This window comes from Phascolarctos cinereus, unplaced genomic scaffold (assembly GCF_003287225.1).
Source record: "Phascolarctos cinereus isolate Bilbo 61053 unplaced genomic scaffold, phaCin_HiC Scaffold_2;HRSCAF=192, whole genome shotgun sequence".
Taxonomy (NCBI): domain Eukaryota; kingdom Metazoa; phylum Chordata; class Mammalia; order Diprotodontia; family Phascolarctidae; genus Phascolarctos; species Phascolarctos cinereus.
Window position 1 is genome coordinate 92920452 of NW_027555625.1, and position 23159 is coordinate 92943610.

General features: G+C 37.7%; 1 protein-coding gene across 2 annotated transcripts in view; it reads right to left on the reverse strand.

Annotated features, from left to right (window-relative positions):
- PIGF (phosphatidylinositol glycan anchor biosynthesis class F) overlaps positions 1–23159 on the reverse strand; it is a 45032-nt gene that overhangs the window by 14717 nt on the left and 7156 nt on the right. Inside the window, exons 4-5 of one of the 2 annotated variants that reach the window (XM_021001279.2) lie at positions 22846–22962; positions 4009–4117 (exon numbers count right to left, since the gene is read on the reverse strand). In XM_021001279.2, the coding sequence (XP_020856938.1) occupies positions 4009–4117; positions 22846–22962 (226 nt within the window). Of the gene's footprint in view, positions 1–4008; positions 4118–20579; positions 20806–22845; positions 22963–23159 lie in introns of those variants that run through there. The other variant, XM_021001280.2, reaches the window with a different exon arrangement.

The window sequence follows — 23159 nt, forward strand, 5'->3', positions numbered from 1 at the left end:
AATGATAATGGCAAAGATAGCTCTTTTCTAATGTCCCGTTCTAACTGCTGGGGAAAACTGGATAGCAGTTTGGCAAAAAAACCCAAAAAACAAACACACACACACACACACACACACACACACACACGCATGCATGCATGCAAACAGGCCAGAATTTTACACCATACTTATACTTCTGTACTTCAGTTAGTCTGTGATCTTAATGATCTGGGTACTTCCTCTTTTGATGCACATCATAACCTATCCACACTTCATCTTATATAATTCTTGCCCACATTGTCTCAAAGATCTTCCAAGGAAGATCCACCCAACATATTAAAAGGCTCCCCCTAGACTTCTGACATTTCACGGGCACCAGTGTAGCATTTGAACTGACCCATCTGTTAGCCTCTCACTCTTACTATATGACCAGTCCACTTCTTTTTCCAATCATAAATTTCCTATAACATAAATCAAAATAAATTCCAAGCAAATCAATGACCTAAATGTTTAAAATCACATTATTAAAAAAAATTTGAGGGGAATCAAGTTACCTTTTTCACAACCATAAATAGTGGAAAAATTCTTACCCAATCATTTGCTTGGAGCAAATATGGCATAAATAGACAAGTTTTATGTGCATACATACATACGTGTGTGTGTGTGTGTGTGTATATGTGTGTGTGTGTGTGTGTGTGAATATATATGTGTGTGTGTGTGTGTGTGTGTGTGTGTGTGTGTGAATATATATATATATATATATATATATATATATATGGCTTTCACACCACTGAAAATAATACATACTGAATAAAAATGACAGCTACACACTGGGAAATAATCTTCACATTCAACATTTCAGATAAAAGTCTGATACGGAGACTGTTTAGTATTGTATGAATGCATCAAATAACCCTAAAATCTGAGAGCTGGAGGGGACTCCAGATAAAGAGTTCTCACTGTTAAAACTTGACAAGTGGTGGCCCAGCCTGTGCCTCAGGACCTCCAAGGAGGGTTAGCCTGACGTCCCTCAGAGCAGCCCCTTCCACTTTGGGATGGCTCTAGTTGTTAGCAAGGTTTTCCTGATGTCAAGCCTGAATTTGCTTCTTTGCAACTTCCGTACACTGTTCCTGATTCTCTCTCCTCTGGAGCCAAACAGAACACATCTAATCACTCCTCCTTCACATGACAGCCCTTCTGATAGCTGATGATTTGCAATCTTGCACGGGTAGATGGAGAGCCAATCATTGTAAATACTGAAGTAACAATAATTCATTCACACACACACACACACACACACACATATTGCTTTGGTTATAAAGTGCTTTACATCATTTGACATTCACAATAACTCTAGAACATAGGTATTACAAACAAAATTACTGCCATTTTACAGATGAGGAAAATGAGGCTCAGGTCAATTTACCCAAGGTGACTGGTAAGGTGGTACAACTAAGTTTGAATCAGGCCTTCTACCCCAGTGTAATCTCCAAGCTCCATGTCAGTGCTTTCCCCCCCTCCTACTATAGTATGTTACGCCCCAGTACCACGTGGCACAGTTTACTAGTGAGTCAAACATAATACAGATGTATTACGGCTACCAGCGTTGCCTGTATGCAAATCTATGTATACAAGCATAAAGCCAAACTTAAGTTAAATAAAGTAACTATTCAAAGAATGGAATCTGACTTTTACTTAAAAAACAATTTCACTCATCAAATGATTTCTTTTTGTTTTCTTCTCAGACTGGAAGAGGATCCATCATAAGACCATGATGTCATTTTTACATAATGCTTTAAGGTCTGCAAAACGCTTTGTATATTTTGGTACTCATAACAACAGGGCCTGCTATGTCCATTTTACAGAGGAAACTGAGGTTCAGTGCTCCAGTTACTTTCCCACAAAGTTACGATGTAACCCCAATTTTCTGTTCTGTTTCATTTTTTCAAGAAAACCCTTCAAAATTCCTTATTAAATGAGATTAAACCTCCCGTAAAATTAATAGCATATCTAACTGTCTTTGCCCATGTCCTTCTTTTTGCATTCCTATGGGTCTTTTCTGCAGGGATGTATATTTTTGGTGATACATGCAGTTAATACTGACAGAAAAACCTCCAAAACATTAAAAAATAAAATTCTGGTTGCAGAATATTTTTTTTGGCTCTGTCACTAGGGTGAAAACATTAAAAAATTCAAATTCATCTCCTGAATCTAACTTCATTACAGCACTATAATATTAAAAATAATTAGGTTAAGAACTTAAGACACATTAAGAATCTGTCACTTATTGCTTGATCTTCTACTACTAAGGTACCTACCTAACTAGGGAGTATTTTAATCTGACATACAAATCAATATCACCAGGCACCAGTTTAGGACATATTGAGAAGACATTCAGAGAAAAATCATTTCACCAGTGAATAATAAAAACACAGTGTCCAATTATTACATTTTATTTATTAGACTCTTTCCTGGGGGGGGGGGCCTAGGCAATGGGGTTGAGTGACTTGCCCAGGGTCACACAGCTCGTAAGTGATATGTGTCTGAGGCTGGATTTGAACTCAGGTCCTCCTAAATCCAGGGCCGGTGCTCTATCCACTGCGCCACCTAGCTGCCCCTTTTATTAGACTCTTTTTATCCTTTTCTTAATGATAGCAAACAAAAAAAAGACACATTCATCTTCTGACATCACTTAGCAGGTATTCAGCAAAATATTTTGGCCAAATTTATACCACAAATTAACTATTATCAGAAAACTTTTCAAATGTAATGATGATACATTTTGACAAAGGAAATAAAGAGAAAATATCAGGAAAAAGCACTCTACCTTTCTTCTTCCAACACAAGAACAATCTTTCTAGCTATTCCTATATATCTGACACCTACATCATACTCTCCCCATCATTTATTTCTACTGTAAAAATAAAATAACTTTATCATATGCTTTTCTGAGCTTACAAGCTGATGGTCAATAATGCTGCAATGAAGCCAGGAAAATTTTGTTCTTAAGTTGGGTTTCACCAATGTTAGTCCTGGCTTTCTTCTATCTAGTACACAGATGATAAAACTTAAGCAGATGAAACAGCTGATTTATCCAGTTGCCACAATGGCAGCTAATATCAGAGGCAATGCTAGGCAATTCCTCTAATTTTCAAGATGGCTGCTACAGTCAATCATCTTCGAACCTTATCAGTTTCACCCAATATGTTTTGTTTGGGGAGTTTCTGTCAAGTCATGTTTCTGAACAGCCTGGGCACAGGGGTGAGAACACAGTGGAAGCCCAATCAAAACTAGGAAAGCCAAGAGAAGATGGAACAAACTAGTTTCTCACACTTCTTCACAGCTACCAAAGTGATTGGTATAGTTATGCCCAGAGGATAGTAATGTTATACCCAAGGTTCTGGCTGCAGTCCTGAATGTCCACTAACATTGGGGATAAGTACTGGGGAATCTCAGTTCAACTGGTCCCCTGAAATGGCAGTTGCAGTCAGAGGACCATGGAATTTACATAGGTTACAAAAGGCCTTTGAGATAATTTTAGTTCAATTCCTTATTTCACTGATGATGAACCTGAGGCAAAGACGTGAAAGTAGTCAGTACTTTCATGACTCTTCTAGAACAACTCAAAAAAGGAGCCCTGGCTCAAAGCTGCATACAAAATTTGAAGTACCTTAAATTATTTTGTGAACACAAATCATTTTATGAACTAAATGACAATACAGTAGTTTAGCTTAAATATACTAATTGCAAAGTATATTTACATAACCAAAAGACCCATCTACATAGTACAGGTTAAAAAATATTCTCAGATTATCCCACTAAACCAAGATACCTTATTATTTTATAAGCTTATAGATACTAACTATAGAAAAATATCTCTCACAAATAGTACCATAAAAACTAGGAGAAAAAAGAAAAAGAAATTACAACCCAGAAAAAACATTAGCTGAGATCTAAATTTGTAAGTAGTACTTTGCTTAATTAAATCTTATCTACATGCTCTATTGATTTTAGGTAAGGAAAACTGACCTGCCATGGCCGCTCCCAATCCAATGGAATAGGAAATGCTCCAAGCCATGCTCCTATCACACTGGACACCGTGGTGATCTGAAGACTATTATCCCAAATAGATGTGGCTCTGTAAAACACAAATATATTTAACATTTCAGGCAAATATGTAAGCTGCCAGAGAAACAAGTTAGCAAACAACAGGAACGAAAACTTATTTTTACTATTCCTTTAAAATAAGGGTCTCAAACTGCTTTACTATTGTTAAAAATCTATATAACCTTATTTATAAATTTAGAAAAGTTAGAGCAAAAGGTCCTCAAATGATATGTCCATAGCCACACAGAGAATTAGTGGACAAGATATGAAAGCAGAATGCTCACATCCTAATTAATGAATCCATATCTCACCATAAAGATCAGGGTCGTGGATCTCTGGTAGCCTGGTGAAGTCTATAGACCCCTTCTCAGAATAATATTTTTAAATAATTGAAGGAAATGCTAAATTTCAATTAGAGGTTAATGAAAAGATACAATTTTCCCCCTTATTCAACATCAAAAATTCCCTGAAATCTATTCATGGATTCTTTCCTATTTTATTTTCTTTAACTTTATTTTTCGTTTTCAACATTCACTTCCACAAGATTCTGAGTTCCAAATTTTATCCCCATCTCACCCCTCCCTCCACCCCAAGATGGCATGCATTCTGAATACCCCTTCCCCTAATCTGCTCTCCCTTCTATCTCTCCCTCCTTTCTCTTATCCCCTTCAATTTTCCTATAGGGCAGGATAAATTTCTATATCTCATTTCCTATATTTCTTATTTCCCAGTTGCATGTGAAAATAATTTTTTTAAACGTTTTTAAAACTTTGGATCCCAAATTTTCTCCCTTCCTCCCTCTCCACCCACCCTCACTGAGATGGCAAGCAACTTGACACAGGTTATACATGTGTAGCCATGCAAAATACTTCCATAGTAGTAATATTGTGAAAAACTAACTATATTTCCCTTCATCCTATCCCGCCCCCATTTATTCTATTCCCTCTTTTGACCCTGTCCCTCCTCAGAAGTGTTTGCTTCTGATTACCCCTTCCCCTAATCTGCCCTCTCCTATCATCTCCCGGCTCTCTTGTCCCCTTCCCCCTCTACTTTCCTGTACGGCAAGATAGGTTTCCATACCTAATTGAGTATGTATGTTATTCCCTCCTTAAGCCAAATCTGATGAGAATAAGATTCACTCATTCCCTCTCACCTTCCCCCATTTCCCCTCCACTGTAAAAGCCTTTTCTTGTCTGTTTTATGTGAGATAATTTACCCCATTCCACCTCTCCCTTTCTCCTTCTCCCAGTATAATCCTCTCTCACCCTTTAATTTTATTTTCCAGATATCTCCCCTTCATCTTCAACTCACCCTGTGCCCTCTATCTATCTATCTATCTATACATAAAATTTTTTCCCCTCCAACTACCCTAATACTGACAAAAGTCTCATGAGTTACAAATATCATCTTTCCATGTAGGAATGTAAACAGTTCAACCTTACTAAGTCTCTTATGATTTCTCTTTCCTGTTTACCCCTTCATGTTTCATTTGAGTCTTGTATTTGAAAGTTGAATTTTCTGTTCAGTTCTAGTCTTTTTCTCAAGAATGCTTGAAAGTCCTCTATTTCACTGAATATCCATTTTTCCCCCTAAAGGATTATACTCAGTTTTGCTGGGTAGGTGATTCTTGGTTGTAATCCTACCTCCTTTGCCCTCTGGAATACTATATTCCATGTTCTGCAGTCCCTTACTGTAGAAGCTGGTAAATCTTGTGCTATCCTGATTGTGTTTCCACAATACTTGAATTGTGTCTTTCTGGCTGCTTGCAATATTTTCTCCTTTATCTGGGAACTCTGGGATTTGGCTACAATATTCCTAGGAGTTTTCCTTTAGGGATCTCTTTCAGGAGGGGATCAGTGGATTCTTTCAATTTCTATTTTGCCCTCTGGTTCCAAAATATCAGGGCAGTTTCCCTTGATAATCTCTTGAAAGATGATGTCTAGGCTCTTTTTTTTGATCATGGCTTTTAGGTAGTCCAATAATTTTAAAATTATCTCTCCTGGATCTATTTTCCAGGTCAGTTGTTTTTCCAATGAGATATTTCACATTTTCTTCTAAGGTTTTGTTTTATTGCTTCTTGATTTCTCATAAAGTCATTAGCTTCCATTTGCTCCATTCCAATTTTTAAGGAATTATTTTCTTCAGTGAGCTTTCGGACCTCCTTTTCCATTTGGCCAGTTCTGCTTTTTAAGGCATTCTTCTCCTCACTGGTTTTTTGGACCTCTTTTGCCATTTGGTCTAGTGTGTTTTTTCAGGTGTTATTTTCTTCAGCATTTTTTGTGTCTCCTTCACCAAGCTGTTGACACTTTTTTCTCATGATTTTTTTGAGTTTTCTGACCCAGATGAGTAAATGCAGTGCTGTACACCAAATCTCTGACAGCTGCCCACTCCTTTTCTGCTCCACTGTTACCATCCATGTGTTGGCTCAACTCTCCCTCCAAGTTAGCGACAAACTGTTCCTCCTCAGAGAAGAGCTCTAATCTGTTGACATTAAGTCTTCTGGTAGTCACCTTACCTTGGGACTGCTGCTTTTGTTGAATGTGAATATTCAGCTTGGAGGAAATAAGTCTATGATCAGTCTAGCACTCTGTGCCACACATTGCCTTCATCACTCTCACATCCTGTCTCTTCTCTTTACAATGATAGTCAATGTTTGCTACAAAGATGCATCCGTGAAGTTTTACTGATTTTAGGTAAACAGAAGGCAGTGTTGGTGATGAGAAAGTCATGAGATGCACAAGTCTTTGGTAGAAGTGTCCACTGTTGTTGCTGTTTCCAACTCCATCCCTCTCCAAAGACTTCGTGCCACGTCTGGTGGTCTGAGCCTACTCTAGCATTAAAATCACCCAGAATCATAACCTATTCTCTTTTGGCACACTGACGATGAGGCTGTCCAGGTCTTCAGAAAATTTTTCTTTGACCTCATCAGGGTTCTTCATGGTGAGATTATATGCACTGATGATGGTGGCACAACACTTTCCTGCAAGTGGCAACTGCATTGTCATGAGCCTGTTCGTTCCTTTTGGTAGGCATACAAGCTCGCTGACTAGTTTTGATCACAAAACCTACACCAACTTCATTGTGCTCCCCTTTGCTGTAGGTACTCCAGAAAAATGTGTATCCTGCTCCAACTTTGGTAAGCTGGCCTTCACTTGCCAGCCTTGTTTCACTCAGGGCTGCTATTTGGATGCAACACCTGCTGAATTCTCTCACAACTAGAACTGGTCATCTTTCAGGTCTATTGGATTTCATGTTGTCCATACGTGTGTGCACATTCCAAGTACTGAGGGTGAGTGGAATCATCTTTGCAACAGTTTTTGTACTTTTTTTTTGCATTTGTGTTTTGACCGCAGGGTGGGTCCCCACGTGCCTTGGTAAACAGGCCAGGGTTGGGTAAAGCAGTCAACTTTTAGGGCAATTTTTCTATCCCTTTCCTCAAATCAGGAGGTGAGCAGTGTGTTCTTAAAAGACTGCTCAGACACCCAAGGTGCTGCCAAATCCCACTTACTGCTTCCAGTGAGATGATGACCCTATAGCATGGGCTGCCTGTGTGCAGGGTTGTGACTGCAGCTCCCAGTGTATCTGCATCTGCTGCTTCGTCACTTGTCTATTGCCACAGGACTTTGAGATAGATAAGAATGGTAAAATCCTATGGGTGACGTCTTTTGATTCATGCATAAATTGGATTTAAAAGAGGCAGGGTTGCATGAAGTCATCTGCCTCACTCGCTTCTAGAGTCATCACAGTCCAGTGGCAGGCCAGAGTCAAGACAACTGGTGATGGGTTGGGATGCAGTGGATGACTTTGGTGTCTTCAATGTCTAACCAAGCTCTAAGCGCCCTGAAACACCTGCTTCAGCCACCTTAATGGACATCTGAACAAACTGTTCTCATTCATACCCATTCCACCAGGCCATCTTTACATACTTAGGATAGACACCCTCCTAACTCACCTAAGGGTTTGAGACCCTGGGTTACCTTCAACCTGGTTTAGGCTTTCTGCTAAGATAGTTTTACCAGGGTGTGGCCACTGCACATGCTACAGCTTCTTGGAACCACAGGTGAGAATTGGTGGATCAGGTAGACATCAAAGATGGAAAATAGCCCTCAAACCAGAGATACTAGCCTCCCTAGCAGGAAGCAGTAGCACCTTCATATAGGAGGTGATACCTAAACACTGCAGGAAGTGTAGGATGCTAAGCGACAGAAGAGTACACTACAGAAGGAGGACATGCCATAGAAAATAAATGTTTGTTGAATCCATGAATGATGCCTCTATGAAGGCATACTGTGGAGAAAATGTTGAGTTGAAGGAACAACTAAAAGTTCAGTGTTTCTGGAATGTAGAATGTATACTTCTCTTAAGTGTGAAGGTGGGCAGTATGAAATAAGGTAAGAAAGACGGGATGGTGCCAGATCACGAAGAGTCTTAAACATCAGACTGAGTAGTCTGTATTCTATCCTATAGGCATCAGGAAGGATTTCTGACCAGAACAATGACAGAAACTGGGGCTTCAGAAAAGCTGCGTAGACCAACAGTGTCAAGCTGAAAAAAGAAACAGATCTCCAAGGACAGCATATTGACTTAGAAAACCACAAAATAGTATTATGTATGTTGTATTTTATTATTTACTTAGAAATTTCCCAATTATGTTTTAATCTGGCTTGGGCCTCACTAGGGAGTTTTGCAGGCTGGTTGCAGGTAACTTTGACACCTCTGTAGGCCAAGGGTTAGCCTGTTTTTGTACAGCTGAGGAGCTAAGAATGATTTTTACATTTTAAAATAAAGGTTTATTATATTTTAAAATAAAAAAAAATTCTTAGTTTGCAGGACTGTACAGAAACAGATGGAGAGACCAGTGGGTCTACTTTGCTGACCCCTGGTATAGATGGCAATTGAAAGGCAGAGAGATTAGATGCATGAAACCCAAGTATGAGGCTATTACAACAATCCACATGAGGTGATGAGGGCCTGAACAAGGGTAGTGGCTATATGAGTTAATGAATGAATGCAAACGCACTTATTAAGTGCCTATTATGTGCTAAGTGCTATACTAAGCACTGGAGATACAAACCAAAAAAACCTGAGACTGTCTTTGCTCTCAAGAAACTTACACTATAATTGAGAGAGAGAATATACACAAGAGGGTTCACCGACAAGACCAATGGGATGATCCCAAGGTCTTAATGGCACACGATGAGGAGCATGGCAAGATTCAGTGGTTCATAGGTTACATCAACAGATTGGATGGTAGTGCCAGGGGGTCTCAAGGGCATAGCAGCAGGTTGGATGGCAAACCCTGATGGTCCTTTATATCACTTATAAGAACTGTACTCCCAGCTCATTTAAGCTGTGTGCGCAACCATGTCACTCTTCCTACCAGGCCACCCCATGAAGTCTGGATGGAGGTCAGGTGTGAAGAGATGACAAGGGGATGGGGGACATTTTTGCTAGTAGTTCTTCCTTTACTCTAGATGGGTGGAGAGAAAAGGGTTAATGAGAGTGATAGTTCTGGCGATAGAATCAACAAGCCTCAGCTACTAATTGAATATGAGAGGTGTGAAAGACAGACACAAGAATCAAAGATAATTCCAGCATTACAAACCTAGGTGATCCTAAAGATGGTGGTGCCCTTAACAAAAATAATCAAGTTGAAAGGAATGGAAGGTTTACAGAGCCAAGACGATAAATTCCATTTCGGAAATGTTAAATTTGATGCACAAATGGAACATCCAAGTAGAGATATATAATAGGTGATTGGTGATTTAAGACTGTAGCTCTGTAAAGAAATTAGTGCTGAGAATTTAGATCAGCAGTTTGCTAAAGATATATAATAACTGAATCCATGGGGGTAAATGAGCTCAACAAGAAAGAGGGCACTGAGAGAGAAGAGGAATCAGCACAGAGGCTCAGGATATGGTTGCAATAAAAGGCCAGGAGATGGAAGCGCATTATCACAGGTCAAGGAAAACAGACTATCCAGAAAGACCACTATATATTCAGTAGTCAACAATGTTGAAAGATGTCAATTGGTTAATGCTTAAAAGGACTATGGAAAAGGCCTGAATGTAGCAGTTAAGAGATTACTAACAAGCTTGAAGAAAGAAATTTAAATAGAATCATATGGTCAGAAGCCAAATTAGAAGAGGCTGAAAAAATGGGCAGTAAGAAAGTGAGAGCAGTTGATACATAACTATGAGTTTGGCTGTAGAAAGTAGGAGATGTAACAGAGGATGGCAGGTTCACGTGAAGGCTTTTGAAAGGAAGTCCAATCCATGCAGTCTGTCGGCAGAATGGGAAGAGGTAGTTGTGAAACAGGGACGAAGAAATAGGTGAATCGAATGGCTTCAACTTTCTCAGTAAACTATGAGATAAAGAGAGAAAAAGTTTGGAACAGTGGCCACAGAAAGCGATTAAAAACGAAAACAAGAGATTACAACTCCAACCCTCTCTTTCATGGAGGTGGGAGGTTCACAAGTATTGCATAGTACATATGTTTTCAGACTTTTTCAATGCATTGATGGGTTGTACTGATTTTTTTCCTTTTCTTTTTACCTTTAAAAAAATACTGTTTCTGATATGGGATGGCTCTCTGGGAGGGGAAGAGAGAAAGATACTGGGGAAAACTACAATGATATAAAAAACAAAAGGCAGCAATAAAAACTTATTTTAAAAAGGAAAAGTAGGGCGGGGTAGAAATACTTGCAAAAAGGAAAAAGAACATGTTTAAGAAAAGTAAGGCAGAGGGAAGTATGAAAGGACAAGAAGTAATGACCAAAGAGAGGCATTTCAGAATTGAAGATCACGCCAATATCATTTATGGATGATGCTGAGATCTAATATACTGACTATTCCTATGGGTAGCTAAGGGAAAATAAAGAAATAGGTCACAAAGGTTGAAAAAGGTCATGAAATGAGAACCCATGGGGAAATTACCATTCTAGGATTAACATTCCTCAAAGGACTAAAAAATAAAAGTCACTGAAAAGACAACAGGGACCTATGGTGTGCATAGTCTATATCATATCACCAATAAATAAATACAAGTGACATAAAATATACTGAAGATCTATGTCTGAAATAGGATGTGAAACAGTCATGGACATTTCCATACACTGCCCTCGTACCCACATAATGTTAAAAGACTAGCACATAGGATTCAGCCCCTGTTGAAGATTTATTGAAGGACATAAACAAGATATAACCCACAGGATAAATAGGTGGGGTGTGCTCTGCCCTCATTTGAGAGTACACATGTATCAATTAGACATAGATTCACTGATTTATCTATAAATGAAGGTATTGGGCCAGATCACTGAAGTGCCTTTATAGCTCAAACTTCTCTATTAAAATTAAAGCATTCTAAAAAATAGGTATTCCCTAAAGTTTTGTCCTCATCATTCTTCTCTCTACAGTCTCCTTCATGGTAACCGTAACATCTCCTATGTGTTTGACTACCATTCTTATGCAACGTATCATTTAGATAGCTAGATACAGATATAGATATATAATATATAAAGATATCTAGATACAGATATGTGTACAATATCTGTATCTAGATAGGGATACATCTATCCAGATCCCAGTCCTTGTTGTGCCAGAGGCATCATCAAAACTCAATATGTCTAAAACTGAACTACTACTTTTCTCCCTAAATCCTCTCCTCTTGAGAACTTTCCTATTTCTGTCAAAGGCATTATCATCCAGAATTCCAGTCTTTCAGGTTCAGAACCTCGGTGTCATCCTCGACTCCTCACTCTCCCTCATCCCACATATTCAATCAGTTGCCAATTCTTGACCTTGCCACCTCTGCAACACTTCTCATAGCTGACCCCTTCTCCCTACTCACAGAGTTACCACCTTAGTTCAGTTACCTCCTAATCCCTAAGACAATTCTAACAACCTCCTAATTGGTGTCCCTGCCTCAAAGCCTCTCCCTACTTCAGTCCATTCAGGACATTGCTGCCAAAGTAATTTTCCTTAACAACTGATCTATGTCATTTCCCTACTCTAGCAACTCCTGTGGCTTCCTATTGCCTCTAGAATCAAATATAAACTCCTCTGTTTAGCTTTTAATACCCTTCACAACCTGGCCCCAAGCTATATTTCCACCTTCATTGGGATATTTTACCTATACTTTGTGCTTCAGCCAAATTGGCTTTTTTTCTCCACATGGTATCCTGTCTCTTATCTATACTTTTGCACTGGCTGTCCTCTCCATGCTCAGAAATAAGTCCCTCCTTAATGACATCTCTTAGAGTCCAAGACACAGTTCACGTATTATTTTCCACATGAAGCCTTTTCTGATGTTCCCAGCTATTAGTGCTTTCCTTCCCAAACTACTTTGGAGACATTTGTATTTATTCACTTTGTATCTGTGATATTTGTTTATTTTATGTACTTGTCTCCCTTATTAGAATGTAATCCTTGAAGGCAAGCGTTGTTTTATCCTTTGTGTTTGTATCTCCAGAACCTAACAGAGTGTTTGACACATAACAGGGAACTAAGAAATGCTTGCTGTTTGGTTGATCATACAAATGTTTAGTTAAATCAAGGAAAAATATTATTTAAATAAGTAACCAAAGTTCCAATGAAAATATTTGTGCCTAATAAAACCTCAGCATTTCAGAGCTGCACGGAACCTCAGTGGCTATCTAATCCAACCAATACCTACCTGAAAAAGAATTTCTACAAGAGGTCCTCTAGTCTTTTCTTTAAAAACTCCAATGAAGGAAAACTCAGAACTTCCAAAATCAGGAAATAAAATTGATTAAGCACTTACTGCATGCCAGGCACTCTAAGCACTCGGGGTACAAAGAAAGGCCCCAAACAGTCCCTGTTCTCACAGAGCCCACAGGCTAATAAGACAGACAATATGCAAACATCTATGTACAAACAAAATACGTACAAGGTAAACTGGAGATAATCAACATGGAAGGCACTACTATTAAAAGGAATCAGGAAAAGCTTGCAGAAAGTGGAACTTGAAGGAAATTGACAAGGAAGTCAGGGAAGACAGAAGATAGAGATGAGGAGGCATGGGAGACAGTCAATGACTGTCTTTACTCAAGTATTTACAATGACAGTATTTACTCAAGAGTTAAGAAATGGAGTGTCTTGTGCAAGGAATAGCAAGGAGGCTAATGTCATTAGATTACAGAGCATGTGGAGGGAGTAAAATATAGGAATACAAGAAAGGTAAGAAGGGGCCAGGTTATAAAGGGCTTTGAACACTAGAAGATTATATATTTGATCCTGGTGATAGTGAACCACTGTAGTTTACTGAGTAGAGGAGGGATGACATAGTCAGACCTGTAGCTTAAGAAGATCACTTTGACAGCTGAATAGAAGACAGACTGGGGTGGCAAAGAGTGTCAGAGGAGAGAAGGGGGCATATGCAAGAGATAGTATAAAGGCTTTAACAACAGACTGCATACAGGGGTTGAGTGAGAGGAGTTGAAGATACTATGGCTGCAAGCCTAGGTGACTGGGAGGATGGTGGCATTCTTGACAGTAATAGGCAATACAGTTTGGGAGAAAGACAACGAATTCACTTTTGGACGTGTTGCGTTTAAGATCCGTTCATAACTTGTCCGATTTGAGATATAAAAGAGGCAATTGGAGATGTGAGACTGGAGGTCAGCAGAAAGGTCAGGGCTAGATAAGCAAGTCTGAGAATCATCAACAGAGAGATGATAATTGAATTCATGGGAGGTAACAAGATTACCAATCCAAAGAGTCAAAAGGAAAAGAGAATACAGCCCAGGACAGAGTCCAAGACAAACCACTGCATTTTTAGCTAGCTCAAAGTCTTAGGAAGTTTCCCCATCCTACGAGACTAAATCTGCCTCCTTGCAACTTCCACTCACTGTTCCTAGTTCAGGCCTGTGGGGCCCAACAGCACAAGTCTCATCCCTCTTCCACACAATGGCTCTACAATATTTAAAGACAGCTATCACATCCCCCATGAATGACCTCTTTGCCAGACTCAACATCTCCAGTTTCTTCGTAACAAGTGGATGATGACTTCACTAACTTCTAAATAAAGTTTTTATTTCAGACAAAAACATTTTTTAAAACTAAGCAAATGTATTGTTGAAAGGAAAATTAATCACAATTACAGTTATCTCAAAATGGAATGGGTTGCCTCAGAATGCTGCAAGTTCCCTCTTACTATGAGTCTTTAAACAAAGGTTAAATGACAACCAATGCAAGATGGTGGAGAGGAGATTCTAATCCAAGTATTAGATGGATTCTGAAATTCCTTCAAACTCTGAGGTTCTATGATTTAATTTCCTTCTATTTTGCTAAACTAGTCTGCAAAAGTTAATTGTTACACTTAATATCTGCAATCTACCAAAAGAATAATCTTAACTACAGCAAATGGCAATATTTTCAAGAGAATTAGAAGCAATGGTATAGTCTCAGCATTTTTACGTCAAAATTTTGTTCCTTTGCAGTACAAGCATGACACTAGTTTTCAACTGTTGCATGATAATACACACACTAAAAATGAAATTACTACCTTTCAAATGAACTCAAAATAACTTACCTTTCTCGAACTGTTTGTAAGATTTTTACCACCAGACTTTCTGCTTCATGTTGACAGAGTTTTACTAATTTATTGTTTTACTTATTGTTTTACTAATCTTAAACTCATTTTAAGTTCCTTAAAATGGGATGCTTGATAACAGAAATAACAAGAGCCTTTAATCACAAGATCACAAATAATTTAATATGAAGTAACTGTCTATACATGAAACTCATTTGAGGTATTTAAGGCTACAAATATTTCACTACAAAAACTGACAAATTCTAGTTTTCTTTAGACAAAGGAATGGTAAATAAATGAAATCCTCAACAAAATTTGTCAGTTTTCAAGTACTTTCTGCTCCTTCTCACCTCTAACTGCTGTCACTGGAATAATGAATCAAAGAACTCTAGACCTACAAGGGACCTCAGACCTCCGACGCTGTCTTATTCAACTTTTTCCTCTCATAGGGAAGGAATCAAAGCCCAGAGAAGGTCACCCAGGTAATGAACAAGGGGCAGAATCAGGATTTGAACCCAAGTCCTCTGACTCTACATTTAGCACCTTCTCAACTGTACCAGTAGTTCAGCTTCTCTGCTTCAGCTGATTTCTCTCTGCCACTGCCTATGTTAATGCCATGTCCCAACATGATAACAAATCTATCCAAAGAGCAAGCTGCCTGTATAACTTAGGTGGCTTCCTTACACTGGCAGCCAATTTTTCACAACTATAGAAAATCAGCTGTATGTGCCAGGATTTGTAACACCATATTTTACTTCAGATCTGAAACTTCCAATAAACCATTATATGATGCCATAGAAAAAAAATAATCTGAGCCCGAATTCTAGTCCTAGCTCTTCCAGTAACTCATGGTGGGCCAGTCACAAGGTTTCTAAACTTCCATTTCCTCATCTATAAAATGAAGTAACAAGTCTAATTAGCTGGTCTCTGAGGGCTCTATCAGTTCTAAAATTCTACTGGAGTATGAAATTCAATGCACTGAAAGATCATATGATAAAAGTTCTTACTCCACCCTTACATTACATTGCAGAATTTCCACTTCAGGAGATTTACTGTTAGTATGAAATAATTCTAGCTATCATTTTTCCCAATTACAATTTCTTCCTATTTAAATAACAGAGCATACTGATAGATCATTAAGAAGATAGATTGTAAACTGAAATGGGCTTTCTGGATTACATATTTATTTTATGTCATTATGCTTTTAGATGGTGAAAAATTAAAATTAACCCATATAAAAATAATGGGTTTTGAGTATCATTAAAGATAAAAATAGTCTTAATCCCTCTCAGATTGACAGAAAAAAATAAAATATTGTTTAATAATGATTATCTTTTAAAGGCTGCAGAAAAAAGAGGGTGGTTAAAACATTAGCTTACTGAAATCACTAAAAGCTTTAATACTAGGTTGATTTTTTTTCTGTATTTTTTTTCTTTTTGGGGGGCTAGGCAATGGGGTTAAGTGACTTGCCCAGGGTCACCCAGCTAGTAAGTGTCACGTGTCTGAGGCCGGATTTGAACTCAGGTCCTCCTGAATCCAGAGCCGGTGGCCCCTCTTAATACTAAACTGAATAAAACTTTTCACTGACAATTCTGAAAACTTCTTTCATAAACTTTATAGCAAATTATACTACAGCAGTTATTTTACTGAAAGAATGTGGCCAGTTATTTAAGAACTGGCAAAAGAAAATCCTTTTTCAAAAATACTCTTATTTGTAAGACTAAGTTTTCAAATGGGGTTTTATGCTTATCAGCATCTAGTGAGTACCTACAAGCCACATACCACTGTTCAAGGTAAAAGATTTGGCAAAGAAAAAGTCTTTTTCTATTATAAAGTTTAGAAGATTAAATCATCATAATCATTTATTCTTTAAATCAATTCAATTGTGTTAACTCATTTGTGGTTCTATTATGAACTCTTAATGCTGGTTTAGTTTTCAAGGTTCTCAGAATGAAGACACACTTGTAAATCTTTGGCTTATTGCTTCATTGTCTTATATTTTTAGTACCCAACTGCATGGCAAGAGTCCTAACTAGTTATGTGGCTTTAGGCAAATCACTTAATGCCAAAGAACAAGTACTTCATTGTTTTAAAATATTTCATATTTTCCAATTACATGCAAAAATTTTAAACATTTGTTTTTAAAATTTTTGAGTTCCAAATTCTCTCTCCCTCCACCCCTCCTCTATCCCTTCATTAAGACGGCAAGCAGTTTGATATAGGTCAGAGCTTCTTAAACTTTTTCCACTGAAGACCCCTTTTCTCAGCTCAGCAGTGTTAGCATTACATGGCCTGAGGGCGTACATAGTGCAAAATGCCCATACCTTGTTTTCAGAACCAAGGTCGCAGTGAAGTTGAAAGATGCAACCTGAGCAAACATGGATTCATTGTGTGTTTGATTTTTAACTAATTTTTGGTTGTTGCACGCTCAGAAACCTTTTACTGTTGCCAAATATTTCACGACTCCATATGGTGTCGCAACCCACAGTTTAAGAAGTGCTGATTGTAGGTTATACATATGCAGTCATGTGAAATATATTTTCATATTGTTGTTCATCTTTCATTTTCAAAAAGGATCAATGACATCACAGGGCGATATCCTGACTTGTGCATGAACTGGATTTTTGGATTTAAGTGAGGCAGAGTTGTACACATGTTTCTCGAGTCCTGTATTCAAAAGTCAAATTTTTTATTCAGCTCAAGGAATGCTCAGAAGTTCTTTATTCCATTATATGTGCATTTTTCCCCCTAAGGGATTAAAATGGGTTTTGTTGGGTGATTTTTGGTTGTAATCCTAGCTCCTTTGCCCACGAGAATATCATATTCCAAGCCCTCTAATCCTTTAATGTAAAAACTGCTAAATTTTGTGTTATCCTGACTGTGGCTCCACAATATTTCAATTGTTTCTTTCTGGCTGCTTGCAATATTTTCTCCTTAACCTGGGAGCTCTGGAATTTGGCTATAATCTTCCTGGAAGTTTTCATTTTGGGATCTATATTTTAGGGAGTGATCAGTGGATTCTTTCCATTTCTATTTTACCTTCTGGTTCTAGTCAGTTTTGCTTGATAATTTCTTCAAATATGTGTTGGCTCTTTTTTGATCATGGCTTTCAGATAGTCCAAATAATTTTTATCTCTCCTAAATCTATTTTCCAGGTCAGCTGTTTTTCCCAATGAGATATTTCACATTTTCTTACATTTTTTCATTCGTTTAATTTTATTTGATTGTTTCTTGACTTCTCATGGCATTTACTAGCTTCTACTTACCCAATTCTAATTTTTAAGGAATTATTTTCTTCAGTGAACTTGTGTACCTCCTTTTCCATTTGACCAAATCTGCTTTTTGAGAATTTCTTTTCTTCCGTGAATTTTGCAATTCTTTTTCCATCTGGCCAATTTCTACGAGTTCTCTTCAGTGAATTTTTGTGCCTCTTTTATCATTTGGCCTACTCTGTTTAAGGTGATAGTTTCTTCATTACTTTTTTGTCCTCTTTTACCAAACCTTTTTTCATGATTTTCTTGTATCACTCTCATTTCTTTTTCTAATTTTTCTATTACTTCTCTTGATTTTTAAAATCCTTTTTGAGCTCTTCCAAGGCCAAGACCAATTGACATTCTTCCTTGAGGCTTTGGATATAGCTGTTTTGACATTGTTTTCTTCTGAGTTTGTGTTTTGATCTTCCCTGTCACTTTCTATGGTCAGGTTCTTTTGTCGTTTGTTCATTTTCCCAGCCCATTTCCTGACTTTTAATTTGATGTTAAAGTTGGGCTTGTTCCTGGGATGAAGGGGGCACTGTCCCAAGTTTCAGGTTTTTACTGATGCTGTTTTCAGAGCTAGTTCTGGAAGATCTCTAATTTTCCAATTCTTCCAAGGTGGCATGATCTAAGGAGAATTGTGGTCACTGCTTCTCTGATCTGTTAGTGACCACAAGTACTCTTTTCTGCCCTAGAATTGTGACCATTCCTCCTCAGCCTGGGACTGCAACCCAGAACTATGTATGAGCAATATGACAGCAAACTGCTCCCAGTGCCAACAAAGGGTCCCCCGTAATCCCCTTCTAACCAGCTGTCCAATCCCCTTGCCATCTGTGAGCTAAGAGCTCCAGAAGCTGCTGTTGCTGCCGATTCAGTGCCCCCCCTTCCCCATCAAGGCCTGCTGCTGGTTGCCTGGGGTGCTGGCTGCACTCCACTCTTACCCCAGTGAGATTGCATATTAACTGTATTAATTAACAAGCATTTATTATTAACATTTACTTTGTGTTGGGCACAAATACAAAGAATGAAAATCTCTACTCACAAGAAGTTTACTATCTAAATATAGTCTAACAACGCTAGAAAGAGCAATAGTCACACACTGAGGAGAAAATTTTTTTGAAAATATTCTGTACAGCACAAAGTCCTATCTAAAACTATCAATTAATAGAAAAGATTAACAGAATTGGAATTTTAGGTTTTTTAGGAAATGGTTAAGAATTTCAATCTTCATGTTTATAACATTTAGAAATTTAATTTCTACCCTAAACTCTTAGTTTGAGAAGATAAAAGATGATGTAGTTACAAGAATAGTTCAATTTGTTTAAATAAAAATTAAAAAAAATTAAGGGAGGGATATTAAATCAATCTAACAGGGCTACTTTTGCCTTAGCACATATTCAACTTACATATATTATAATTCTGTTGAGCTTTTTTTTTTTATTCAGACCCATGAATTCATCAGCATGGGGAATTATTAGGGTGAAACCTCCACCCACAGATGCAGATCTATAACTTGTAACTCAAAGCCTTGATTCAGTGTTTGAATCCTGGCCTTGCTGCTTACTAGCTGTGTGACCTTAAGCAAGTCACTAAATTCCTCTGTGCCTCAGTTTCCCCATCTGTAAAAATAAGGGGGCTAGATGACCTATCAGGTCCCTTCCAATTGTTTATTTTTAATCATATGAGCCTGTGACTTGCCTGTCTTCACACAGTATTCGTCAAAGAAAGGACTTCAAGGTCTGTCTCTAAGACCATTCTTGTCATATGATCTGACATATACACATATAAACATACACACACACACATACATATATATATATACAAATACACACACACACACATATATATTTCACACTTCAAATATCAACATTAAGACCCCCAAATTTTTAACTTCATTTTGGGGTACTCCAGTTTGTGCACTTTTCCACATAGCAAGTTTGCTTCCCAATGACTACAGCAAACTGCATGGATTATTTACTCTATTTTAGAAACACTACAATTGTTTTCAATATTCCAATAAAATAATATAAGCAAAGTGCTTTGCAAACCTTAAAACACTATATTAATAATAGTGATCAGCTACTGAAATACACAAGTTCTTTAATCTGTGGAACTAAAAGGATAAAAAGTGATAGCTACACTCTTCATCTTCAGAGTTCAAAATACAATGTATTGCATGTAATGGAAACAATTTCTTCTCCTTCCTCAATGGAAGTCTATGGCCTGCCTAACAAAACCAGGGATGAGCTGTAATCAGCCATGCAAGTATGAAATTTGGGGGAGTTCATTGAAACATGACATACTATGTAGTTTTGTATAATGCTATCTATACCTTTCATCATAATACTTCAGTGCCTAAAGTTTAGGTAAGGCCTTCTGACCATGTCCAAAAGTTCTACAGAACAAATCCTTTTATTAAGGGGATTTATTCTGTGAAGTTTGGATTCAGTCAAAGGGCCACACTTGAGGACCTAGAGGGCCACATGTGGCTTTGAGGACGCAGGTTCCCCACCCCTGGAAACTGCTAAATGGTTAAAAGTTAAGACATTTCTAGAAGACAAACTAACTTTTATATTTCTCTAGTGTAATTTTTAGTAAGTTAAAGCTCCCATGGCCTCAAAGAGTCAGAGTTTTTAAGTACAGTCCTATTTTTATACCTATCAAGAAGTAGTATACACTCTAGAAAATGGAGGCTTAATATTTTTACTTTTTATTTGTTTTATGAGGTATCATGGCTCCAAAAATGTTATCACCAACTGGCCAGTCTACCAGCGCTATGCCTTTTTATGATTAGCTAGGCTAGTCCTTGGAAAGCGGATTCCACTGGTACCTTCTTCCTCAAGGAGAGTCCCCCACATGCCGAATGCATTCATCCCACGCAGCAATCTTTTGGGAAAACATATCAATGCTGCCCTGGAAAAACAGGCATGGAGGGGCTGTGATCTGCATCAATGAAGGGAACTCACAAGTCAGTGAGATCACATATCTATGTGAATGCAGTTTTTAGACATATACTTGCATTATAATTCCTAAGAGTGAATAAATCTTGGCTGGTATGGAAAGAATGAACACAGATTTGTTCATCGAATATCAGCAGAAGTAGGAAGTTAACCTCTCAAGTTTAAAAGGAACATGAGCATTTCAAGATAATAATACAATAGGCAGTAAAACTTGTGTAATTTACTAACTCATTACTAGGTCTATAAATGATACAGGTTGAAAATAGTAAGGCTTTCAAAAAAGATTTGTACATATTCATGAATGGCAAGTTATTTTTAAAAGGTAGGATAGCTAGAACAGACTTTTGCAGTTAATATGGAAGGTAACCATATCATATGAAGAATACAAAGCTGGAGCTCTGATCCATTAATCAACCAATGCCATAATATTTCTTATGTTTAAGATGTTTAAAATTGTTGCAGACTTCTTTCAATCTAAAAACAAAAATCACTGATTGCAATATTATGTTAATAGTTAATGTGAAAAAGAAAATCTGAAATTTACTTTGATTTTACTAAAGAATTTATGAGAACTAGTAAAAAAGAATTCAAACAAGTTCAGCTGAATTCAACAAACATTTATTAAATAACTACTATATGAAGCTCACCAGGGGATATAAAAATAAATAAGACACAGTAGTTGCCCACAAGGTACTTTCAAACTAGTGATAAATTAAACAAAAAAGTTAATTTTATATGATGAATATATTAATTAAATTAACTTATCCAACATTTCCCACTACTCCCTATCATGAATGCTCCATGCTATGTGGGCTGGTCTCCTTACTGTCCCATTCCTATTAATGCGCCTTCAGTCTAATTATCCTTCCCTTTCCCCCTTTTTAAACCAAATACTGCCTCACTCTGGATCACAGACTGAGAGCTGGAATAGACCTCTAAAGGCTTCTAACACAATCCTCACCACAGAGGAGGAAACTAAGTAAGGCCGAGGAGACAAGTGACTTGCCCAAAGTTACAGAGTGTCAGGGGTACGATGTAACCCAGGTCCTCCGACTCCAGCCCAGTGCTCTTTCCATTGTACCACACTAAGGTCTAGCTCCAGGGCAACAGCCTTTCTCAAGTTTTCCATCATCTACTGTGATCTACTAATCATCTGAACTTATTCCAATTATAACTTGTACCACACAATTTAGCCTTTAATTAATCATGCAGGGCGTCCCAAAAGTTTTAGTGCAGTTTTAAGCAATTAAGCCTTTAAACTGAGTGACACTTTAATAGCTTAAAGTTTCGCGAGGACTCTTGGGGCTGTATTAGTATCTTTTCATGTATTATCTTCACTTTCCAAATGGATTCTAAGCCCCTGGTGGGTAAGGATGTTTAATTATTCCCTGCATCCCCTCAAGCTGAGCACATTGTAAGTGTTCAATAAGTTTGCTGACTGATATGAAACACCTGTAGACACAAAATAATCTTCATATCCTTTTTTCTGATGAGAATACTTCAACATCAGACCTCTTTTGAAGCTGAACAAAGCCAAACTGTTGTACAGTTGAGCCCAACCTCCCTAGAGGTTAAAGAACACATTTCCACATATGAAGTTGACAAATCTGACATTCTAGTCCCCTGTTGTGAAAGGCTGTGATTCAGAGTCAGAAAGAATCTTAGGGATACCCTGGTCTAACCTCCATATTTTAAAGACTGAGTGATCACAATTTTCCTAAGAGTGTCCCTCTATGTCATACGAGAAGTAAGCAATAGAGTCAGGATCTGAACCCAAATCCAGTGTTATTTTCTATATTTCACTAAACAAGAAGTTACATTACTTGACATAAAACATCTTATTTCACTCATTCTACTTTAAGATTATAAAATGTTGTGATAAAGGAACTATATCTAGTTGATACATATACCACAGCTTCAAATACAGTCAATCGGTGCTATTTGTATATAAATAAAAATTAATTAAAATAAATCAAATATAATTACAACTTACCCATTTTTAGTGAAAACTCGCAGCCACGCTTTAATATTTGGTCCTAATAAACACAGACAAGGTAACGTGGTAAAAGTTGATAAAATAACAGCAAATAAAAATGTTTCCAGCATCAACCTAGGGGAAAAAAAAAATCAAACAACCATCACAAATCATTTCCAGAAGTTTTAAGTCCTTTAGGTAAGAATAGTAGCAATTAAAATAGGCCACCTTTACAAAATCAAAAATTTTTTCAGCAATTGAAGAAACACCTCTGGCCCCTGGCTCTAGCCTTTCCAGTGAGCCCCACAGAACCCCAGATGCTGCCATACAAA